Source organism: Solanum tuberosum, unplaced genomic scaffold, assembly GCF_000226075.1.
Source record: "Solanum tuberosum cultivar DM 1-3 516 R44 unplaced genomic scaffold, SolTub_3.0 scf00227, whole genome shotgun sequence".
Classification (NCBI taxonomy): domain Eukaryota; kingdom Viridiplantae; phylum Streptophyta; class Magnoliopsida; order Solanales; family Solanaceae; genus Solanum; species Solanum tuberosum.
In genome coordinates this window covers 418,306-429,275 of record NW_006239150.1, presented here as the reverse complement: position 1 = coordinate 429,275, position 10,970 = coordinate 418,306, and the positions used below count along the sequence as shown (strand labels likewise).

The window sequence follows — 10,970 nt, the reverse complement described above, 5'->3', positions numbered from 1 at the left end:
AAAAAGGCATTTGTCTCTCATCGGTGGTGGAAGGAAAATTAGAAGAGTTTAAATATAGAAACACTTCTATTAATTGTTAAAATGATTGGAAAAAGGGGCCCCCTCGCGCCGTCGTCGTAGCTCGCTCGGCTTCGGAAAATAATCAAGAGATTAATTTTTGGACAAAGTTTGTTTTAATTATTTATTTCATTAATTAAATAAAATTAAATGGCCAAAACTTTTCAATTAATTAGTTAATTAACCGAAACGTTTCGACCTGACTCGGATCCTTTACTTTCCCGTTTTATTTAAATTTCCCGCCGTTGGAGATGACTGTTCTGAAAGGTTGCAACTTTCAGGAACAACCATGACCGTTTGAAAGGTTGCAAACTTTCTGAAATGGTCGTGTGGATTCTGAAAGGTTGCAACCTTTCAGAACTAGTTCCTCTTGCCTATAAATACATGTTATTCTTCAGATTTTTTACTTACAAAATTTTCTAATTTCATCTTCTTCTACTGCACAAATTTCTTGGTGTACTTTACTGTTGTTGAGTGGTTCGCTGACACCAGCGTGTTGGGTATCAATACACTGGTGATTGAGATCATTCTATCCTGCGAGGACATAATCAAAATCAAACCTCGGATACTAGAGGGGAATAATTTCCTTAAGGGGACACTGTGCATTCAGTGGGCTTGATCTTTTTCGTTCTGTTTTTTTTTTTCTTCAGATTCTGGTATGTTTTACAGATTTTAGTTTTCTTTTGAATTAATTTCTGTTCATCTGTTTCTTCACTGGTTCGGATAAACTTTGGTAACTTCGTGTTTCTACAAAGTTTGTTGAATCAACAATATTGATTTTTAACCCAGATTGCTAACAATCTTAAGAAAATTATTTTATTTGTTAATCTGTGTTTCTGTTGGAGACAAAAACCTTTGTGATTTTATACTCCAATTCTATTTGCAATTTAAAGTTATTGCTTACTTGTAACACCCCGAAATGCTAACCAAGAGTCGCTTGTCGATACACCATTGCTTAATCACTATTGTATGTTTTACTCTCATTTTGGGAACTTGAAATGTTGTGATATTTGCAAACTTGCTTAACATAAATTGTGATCATAATTTAAGGTATTGTATGAGAGTAAAACATACAGTAGTGATTAAGCAATGGTGTATCGACAAACGACTCTTGGTTAGCATTTCGGGGTGTGACATTACTAAGTCTGTATCGATTTTTGTTTATCAGAAATGGAAAACAACAATGTTACAGTGGCTGTTGCTGCACCAACCCGAACTGCTGTACCACCAGCAGAGAAATCGAGAAAATTCTCTGGTGCGAATTTTCAAAGGATGGCAGCAACGGGTATTTTTTCTGGCTTACCACTCTTGGTCTGCAGAAATTTACCAATGAAGAAACTCCAGTGTCTGCTGCTGATATGTCAGACAGAGAAAGGTTCATGATTATTGAAGCATGGACACATGCAGACTTCTTATGAAAGGACTATATTCTGAGTGCTTTAGAGGATGACTTATACAATGTCTATAGTGCAATGACAACTTCAAAAGAATTGTGGAATGCACTTGAGAAGAAATATAAGAGAGAAGATGCATGCTTGAAAAAATTTGTGGTCGCAAAGTTTTTAGACTATAAAATGTCAGATAGTAAAACTGTTGGATCACAAGTGCAGGAACTTCAACTTATTTTCCATGATCTGATTGCTGAGGATATGGTAGTAAATGAAGCTTTTCAAGTGGCTGCAATGATCAAGAAGTTGCCTCCTTCGTGGAATGATTTCAAAAATTATCTAAAGCACAAACGTAAGGAAATGAAGCTTGAAGATCTTGTGATTCGGCTCAAGATTGAGGAAGATAACAAGACCGCTGAAAAGAAGTCTCGTAAGAGTTCGACAATAATTGGAGTTAATATTGTTGAAGAAGCTCATGCCAAAGGCAAGAAGAGAAAGAAGTCCAACGGACAGAAGTCAGAACAGGCCAAGAAGAAATTCAAGGGCAACTGTTACAACTATGGTAAGGCTGGTCTCAAGTCTTCTGACTGTCGTGCTCTAAGAAAGGACAAAAACAAAGACAAAGGCAAAAGTCAAGCAAACATCGTGCAAGAGATGGAAGATGTAGATAACCTCTTTGCAATGATCTCAGAGTGCAACTTAGTTGGAAATCCCAAGGAGTGGTTTCTTGACTAAGGTGTCACTCGACATATTGCTCTGCGAAAGAAGCCTTTGCAACGTACACTCCTGCTGAGTTCAAGGACGATTTGTTCATGGGGAACACAACAACAACGAGGATTGCAGAAACTGGGAAAGTAATGCTGAAAATGGCATCCGGCAAGGTGTTGACTTTGAACAACGTTCTGCATATTTCTACTATTAGGAAGAATTTAGTTTTTTGTTGCACTGCTCGTTAAGAATGAGTTTAAGTGTGTCCTAGTTAGTGACAAAGTTGTAATAAGTAAGAATGCGATGTTCTCAGGAAAGGGCTACCTCACTGAGGGTCTCTTCAAAGTGAATGTAATGGTTGTTGACAGTATTAATAAGAATTCTGCTTCTGTTTACTTATTGGAGTCAAATGATTTATGGTATGCCTGCTTATGACATGTAAATTACAAAGCCTTGCGAAAATTGGTTACTTTAGAAGTATTGCCTGATTTCAAATACGATAAATCGAAATGCGAAATTATGTGGAAAGTAAGTTTGTTAAACATCCTAATAAGTCTATTGAAAGAAATTCAAAACCTTTAGACTTAATTCACATAGATATATGAGATATGAAGTCGACACCATCTCGTGGTGGAAAAAAATATTTTATAACTTTTATTGACGATTGCTCTCGATTTTGTTATGTATATTTGCTTAACAGTAAGGATGAAGCAATTGATGCATTTAAGCAATACAAAAATGAAGTGGAGAATCAATTGAATCTAAAGATAAAAATGATTCGGAGTGATAGGGGTGGAGAATACGAATCTCCTTTTGTAGATATATGTTTGGAATATGGTATTATTCATCAAAGTACTACTGCACCCTATACACCACAGTTAAATGGTTTGGCGGAACGGAAGAACAGGACATTAAAGGAAATGATGAATGCCTTGATAATCAGCTCTGGTTCACCGCGAAACCTTTGGGGGAAGCCATTCTTACGGCTAATAAGATACTCAATAGGGTACCCCGCAGCAAAACGCAATCAATTCCATATGAGTTGTGGAAAGGAAGGAAACTCAACTTGAAATATTTCAAAGTGTGGTGTGTCTAGCCAAGGTAGAGGTTCCTTTACCGAAAAGGGTGAAAATTGGATACAATACAATGGATTGTGTATTTATTGAATATGCTGTGAACAGAAGGCCTGTCGGTTTTTGGTTCACAAATCTGATAATCCTGAGATTCATGTTAATACGATAATTGAGTCAGATAACGCTGAGTTCTTTAAACACATTTATCCATATAAAACTGAATGTGAGTCAACAAGTGAAAGATCTAAACGACCACGAGAAGAATCAACAGAAAATACACTACCTAGTGAGGATCCTAGGCGTAGTAATCGCCAACGGAAACCCATTTCTTTCGGATAAGATTTTGTGGCATTCTTACTTGAAAATGAGCCTCCAACATTTAAAGCAGCTATGTCTTCATCTGAGTCAATCTATTGGAAAAAAGCAGTAAATAGTGAGATCGAATTAATTTTAAGTAATCATACTTGGGAATTGGCTGATCTTCCTCCAGGAAATAAACCTTTAGGATCAAAGTGGATCTTTAAAGAAAATGAAAGCCGATGGGACTATTGACAACTATAAGGCTAGACTTGTAGTCAAAGGATACAGACAAAGGAAGGTCTGGACTTCTTTGATACATACTCTTCAGTAACAAGGATAACATCAATTAGGATGTTAATAGCACTAGCGGCAGTGCATGATCTTAAAATCCACCAAATGGATGTAAAGACAGCCTTCTTAAATGGAGAGTTGGAGGAAGAAATTTACATGGAACAAAATAAGGGTTTGTGGTTCCTGGTAAAGAAGAGAAAGTGTGCAGACTTGGGAGGACATAATCCAAATCAAACCTCGAATACTAGAGGTGAATAATTTCCTTAAGGGGACACTGTACATTCAGTAGGCTTGATCTTTTCCGTTCTGATTTTTTTTCCAGATTCTGGTATGTTTTACAGATTCTAGTTTTCTTTTGAATTAATTTATGTTCATCTGTTTCTTCACTGGTTCAGATAAACTTTGGTAACTTTGAGTTTCTGCAAAGTTTGTTGAATCAACAATATTGATTTTTAACACAGATTGCTAACATAAATTACAGCAAGTAAATTCTTAACGGAAATTACAAATAATACACAAATGGGTACAACAACTTTTTACATTGTTATGCACTTTGCTTCTTCTTTTTTTCCTGTTCAGAGCTCACATCAGGCCTATTTGAGGTGGCGCTACCAAAAAGATTTTCTTCATATTCAAGGTTCGAATCCAAAACCTTTGGTTAAAGGTAGAGCAGTCTCACTTATACATTACGATCCATATTGTCAGTAGTTATGCACTTTGTCAGCAAGACATGTGAGTAAAATTCTTATAGGCACATTTTTACTTCTTTTTTCCTTTTTCTTGCTATAAAAAGTAGCAACGCTCTGGTATATATCTTTTTTTTTTGTTTCCTACTCAAAAGTCTCACGTTGAAGATAAAGTGATTAATAAGGATGATGATGAAGGAATATCACTATTCTATCACAATCTTTATTGATCTAGAAACGATAGCTAGAAGTATTATTCTAAAAAAAATAAAAATGACCACGATCATTTTGATTATTTTTATTTTAGGTAATTTATAATTAAACCCATAAAGCACCAGCTGTTTTGAGTTTAGGCTTCAAGGCCCCTTGTAAATGAAGACTCATGACTTCACTTTCTCCACCGACCATTTGGCCGCCGATGAACACCGCCGGCACCGTGGGATTGCAGCCGAGATTCGAAAGCACGGCCTCAATCTCACGGCCAGCTCTTTGCATCTCATCGAGCTCGTAAACGGCGGTGTTAACGCCGAGATCAGAGAAGAAAGACTTAATGGAGTAGCTCATGCAGCAACCAGTCTTGCTGAATATGACAACTGGCTTTTCAGTTACCATTTTGTTTACTCTCTCCATTACAAATTTCAACAAAATAAATATAAAGAGATCAGAGAGAGGAGTTATTTTGAGGTCTGGTGATTTTTGTTGAGAGACTTTGAATTTTAAGGTGAAGGTCCAATGAGACATGTATATATAGACTCTACATGCATGTTAATTTGCAGAAAGAATCCAAAAAATTAAAATAAAAAGTAGTTATATATGGTTAAAATGCTACTATTAAATTATTGTCTAAAAATATCCTAAGCTTCAATACTTTAGTTCAGTTGATAATTGTTTGATCTAAAAATGTATGATTATTAAATGGATAAAAAAAATATTATTTTTTTTGAATAAATGATTTTTTTCCTTTTAAACACATTTTGTTCCCAACGAGAATATTATTTTTAATGAACCTGATTCTTATTTTCTTTCTTTTAAAATCACTTTACTAATATAAATATAGGAAATAATATTTTTCTTCTTGATATCGTTTTATCAATTAAAATAGAATAACTTAATTTATCCCTTTAACGGATAATATAAATCATATATATATAAGATCATAGTAAACTCATCATTAATTTTTTTTTAGATAGTGATAAAAAATAATTATAATAAAATAAAAAGTTTTTTATTTTTTTCCAAATTAAATTAGATTAAACATTTGCTAAAATAAATATTATTAGGAAATGAATGTGTTCAAAGAAAATAAAATAATATATTTATTTGAAAAAATGCATTCTTGATCCATTAAGTAACAATAAGGATATTTTTGAATCGAACTATAAATAAATGACATTTTTATTAATTTCACGTAGTTTAAAGGTATTTTTGACTTTTTCCGTAATAATAGTAATATATTTTATTTCATACTATATATTAGATGAATTTTAGTTGCTCAGTAGGTTAGCTACCCAAACTTTTATCTTATTTGTGAGAATTCAATTTTCCATCTCGTAATCTCCTCTCTCATTTCTCCTTCGTTTAGCCCATCTTTTTAAAAATTGTTTCCGCGTCTTTTTTATAAATATAAAAGTCTCTTATAAAAAATATTTAAACTGAAAATAAATATATTATAAAAGATTCTACAAAACCAATTGACTCTATCAGTTAATACTATAACTCAATGTCCCATCATGTATAAGAATCTGAGCAATTAACCAAAAACCTTTATAAATCATTTAAGAGCCGTTATACTACAAGAGAATATAATTCAAGTGGGAGTAATTAAACTTTATCAAATATCTATGAAGATAAAAATAAAAAATGGTTAATTAAACATATGCATGGTTTTTCATTATAATAAACAGTAACGACCTGTTCCCGTCGTTATAAAAAAGCCAACGGGAAAATTTTTTGGACCAGAAAACTTTTTCGTAGTATCTTGAGATTTCCCAACCTAGTCCAGATTTGGATGAAATCGGAGTCATTAAAGTCTAGGGAAATCTGATAGCAATTGGGTGATCTAATTATGAATTTGATCACATGAGTAGATAGATAAGTCGTTAAGGAACCCGTACGACTTTACGGAATTTGAATTCGGGCAAGTAGAACTCCCGGAATTGATTTTGGCGTGAACGGGTAGTTTCTGTGTGTCGTTGGTTGAATGTGTGTTGTGAAATGGGGTCTTGGAATTATTAATTTTTCTCACTAGTTCCGTGCAAGCCGCTGAGGCGGAATTTCTGCCGCTGTAGCGGGCAGACGCGACTTAAAGTCAGAAATAAACCTCAAAATCGTTTTATTCTGCAATTTTTAAACTTGAGAGCTAAGAAACGAACCCAGGGATTTTTTTTAACAGTTTTCCACCATTCTTGAAGCTAAAGGTAAGATTTTAACTCCCCGAATCCATTTTTCGATCCGTAGAACGTAATCTAATGGGTAATTATCGATGGGGAAGAGTTTTGATATGAGAATTATGGTGGAAAAAGCCCTAATCTGGCTATGATGATCATGGGTATGATCTAGGGTTGATAGAATTGTTAGTAATTCGAGTAATTAGTGATTGTTTATTGATTTCTGTGTTATTATGATTGTTTGTAGACTAAGAACAAGCGGAACGAATCTGGAAAGGGAAGAACCAAGTTTCTTAGGGGTTTCAAGCTTGTTTCGAGGTATGTGATGGTTGTGATTCTATGATTGTTTGTAGACTAAGAACAAGCAGAACGAATCCGGAAAGGGAAGAACCAAGTTTCTTAGGGGTTTCAAGCTTGTTTCGAGGTATGTGATGGCTGTGATTCTATAATTGTGTAATGTATGTTTGTTCCTGCTTCATTATGATACATGTATGTATGCGAATGTTGCATTATTGATCACATTAATTGTAAATGAGGATAGATGAATGATGAATGACATGAATCATAACTTGATTGTATGATTATGAGAATGTACTTTGTGATTGTGATTATGGCTTGTTGAATGGATCGGGTGTTGCATTCCGACACACTAACTTGGATCAGTTGCCACATTCCGACATAATTATGGGATCGGTTGTCACATTCCGGCATAATTATGGGATCGATTGCCACGTTTCGGCATAATCATTGGATCGGGTACCACGTTCCGGTATGCTAACAGTTTGGGATTGGGTTCCATGAGAGAACCAATGACTTGATGTAACTGTGATATTTGCGAATCGTGAAATTGCTCGTTGTTCGTAAAAATATGATGATATTGTATATGTCCAGTGTATGCATGTTATTGTATTGTTGTCTTGACTTATGTATGTTGTACTTAGTGGGATAGCCACATGATTCTACCAGTACACTGTGGTTGTGTACTGATACTGCACTTGCTCTCTCTTTGTTGAGTACAGGGCATCTTCAGGCGGCTATTGACAGACCTCGCTTAGAAGGTCAGTGTTCGTTCAAATTCAAGGGTGAGCCAGTTCTTCCGGGCTGCCATGAGTTCTCTTTATGTTTATGTCCACATTTCGGACTTAGACTTTCTAGTTAGTTATTAGTACATTAGTTTGGGGTTGTAACCCTTCTTGATAGACTTATGGATCTTGTTAGATGCTTTGGTACATTGACTTTCAGGTTCTAGGCGTATTTCTTCCTCATTTGTTTAGTTGTTAGACTTTTGTTTGGAGTTTATGGGAACTCCTATCTTTTCCTTAGCATTTAAACCTGTTTTCGTATACTTAAATGCCTTAGTTGTTTGGTTAGCTAATTAGTATAAATGGTACTCCCACCGGAGGGTTAGTGTGGGTGTCAATCACGATGGTCTGGGTCATGATATAAACATATTACACGTATATTGCACAAATATTATTAGACTCTATATTCTTATCACGAGGTGCCTAATTATGAATATTATTTTAACGCCGTTACCTTTAATTTATTTTTTCTATTTTTAGACAAATAAATTAACACCGTAATTAGAAGAAATATTTGGATTGTGGTTGCAGAATTTTGTGAGAGAATTAGTTCAGCTGATGCACATATATTAACACTATACATGTGAAAATAAAAAAGTTTCACGATACACGATTAACTCATGATAACTATATATAAAAAATTGTGGTGCGTAATTAAGCAGAGACATAGGCTAGGATTTTGAGATGACGGGTGTACTATTACGAAAATATGGATTTAAGATATAAATTTGATCGGTTAGATATTTTGATTCTTATCATTGAATATCATTAAAATTATAAAATTATAAATTTATAGGTCCAACACTAATTCTCGTATATATAGCAAAAAGTGTCTCCAATAACTACTTAGGGAGGTGTTACCCAATTTTAGAAAGAAAAATAAAACAAGATAGATAAAAGATTCAGATTTCTAACATCTCTCATAGAGAGGTGCACCCAGTCATCATCGCATTATATGATACTACGAGTTTGAGTTCACACATATATATTTAAATATTGATTAAAAAATAGAACACTACATATATAATCTCGGAAGAAGAGCATGGGTTCACGTGAATCCGGTGACTTCCTCCCTTTGTGAGTAAGTAACTAGTATCATTCTATCATTAATCTAAAATTTCAAATTCAAGCTCTAAAAATAAAAGTAAGGGTCCGATATGTAATATAAAATCATGATATCAGATTAATATGAAGTTGAAGTTTTGTTTGAACATGTAATTTGAATTTATTAAGTTGTATTTTTCTCTCATAAACATGAAATCTCACAAGTTGTGAAAACCATAAAAAAAAATCAATTCTTATACAATCTTACCAAATGAACAAATCATATTTCATAAACAATATATCAAAATATCCTAAGGCGTCACGCTGATATATAAATGACATATCTCCACGTTTCATTTATAAATAAATATTTGTGATTACAAACTTTCAAGTAAACATAGTTTTATGAAAATTCATTTGTCAACCGTAGTAGTAAATAGTTATTCTTTAATATAACTTTTTACATGGTATGAATAATCTCATGTGGACCATGGATCAATTTTACAAAAGATTAAAATGATGTGTCTTTTTTTATATATATATAAAATACAAATTTATTGATCAAGTCTACACTTTAAAAAAATTAAAATCATGATTTGAAGATCATTTTATTTTTTTTGAAAAAATTGAAATACGAGATCATAATTTCAAATTATAATATGAAATTACATGTTTAATTATTATCTTTTGTATAGAGCGCATTACTTTTAAAATGAAACTTTTCATGAATCGGAATTAGTTAAGCTCTAAAGCAAGCATCACATGCGAAATGAGAAATAAAAAAAAAAAGATTCTTATGGCATACGGAAAAAGGACGTTCATTTTACGGTTTTTAATTTCTCTTTTATGATAGTTCAGTCTTTTTTTAAATTTCTTTTATCCTATAGTTATATTATTAGCCATGAAATAAAGGAGAATATAATATGTATAGAGAATCAAGTGGGATAAGGAAAATCTTGATTAAAGTTCCCAATTAGAGAAAGCGACTCATATATCCATCTAGTACGAATTAGCATCTGATGTGGTAAAAGTCGAATTTAGAGCCCGTTTGAATTGATTTATTTTACATATTTTTTATTTAAATAATTTTCAAACACTTTATTATATAATGAAACAAAAATAAAAAAGTAATCCTAAATATTTATTTTTTATCTAAATTAATTATAAGTTAAAACTTATAATTTATAATTTTCTTAACTTATAAATTAAAAGCTATAAATTTATTTAAACAAACTCTTAACCAATCAGGATATTTCTGTGGTCCAATATACAAATATTCGATATTTCACACAACTAAGCAGAAAGGCAATTAGGAGAATGAGGATATAAATTTTTTGCAATCACTTTTATTGATAAGCACATGCTTGTCTCTTTTGAGGACATCCAATAAACAAATAAATACCCGGTAAAATATACGATAAATATTTTTTTACATCATCAAATCATATAAATCGAGATTCAAAATCTTAAAATTAAAATATGCATACCAAAATAATATGGTGGTGTAAAAAAATCACTTATTACATACTTAAACAGTTGATGACAACACTTATCATGCACTTGTCTTCTATAGAAACACATCCATCAAAGGAATAAGGTTAAATTTGATTGAAAAAGTAAAGTGTTTGTTCAAGTTTTTAAGAGAAAATAAGTGTTTTTGAAGGATAGTAAAAATTGTTTTTTAGAAGCTAAAAAAAAAGCATTCGTAAAAGCACTTAAAGAAAATTACACTTAAAAAACATTTTTATAAAAACTTAATCAAATACTAATTGATGCTTAAAGTAATTTTTTAAAATTAATTAGTCAAGCACAAATTACACATCACCAAAAATATTTTTTTTTAAATTACTTTTCAAAATAAGTTAATTCTAAAAACTCGGACAAACGGATTATATGTCCTGCTAAAGGGTCAAAGAACTAAATTTTGGGCAACTTACTACCCATAAATGGCCCT

General features: G+C 32.6%; 1 protein-coding gene across 1 annotated transcript; it reads right to left on the bottom strand.

Moving 5' to 3' along the window:
- Positions 1–4,262: 4,262 nt before the first annotated feature.
- On the bottom strand, positions 4,263–5,207 carry LOC102580535 (monothiol glutaredoxin-S3-like). The gene has a single exon (XM_015313023.1). The coding sequence runs from the start codon at positions 5,131–5,133 to the stop codon at positions 4,822–4,824; it is 312 nt and encodes a 103-aa protein (XP_015168509.1). The 5' UTR covers positions 5,134–5,207; the 3' UTR covers positions 4,263–4,821.
- Between the last annotated feature and the right edge of the window lie 5,763 nt (positions 5,208–10,970).

What these genes read in the sequence shown, in the direction of transcription:
- LOC102580535 (XM_015313023.1), bottom strand. Translation starts at nt 5,133, where the DNA reads ATGGAGAGAGTAAACAAAATGGTAACTGAAAAGCCAGTTGTCATATTC.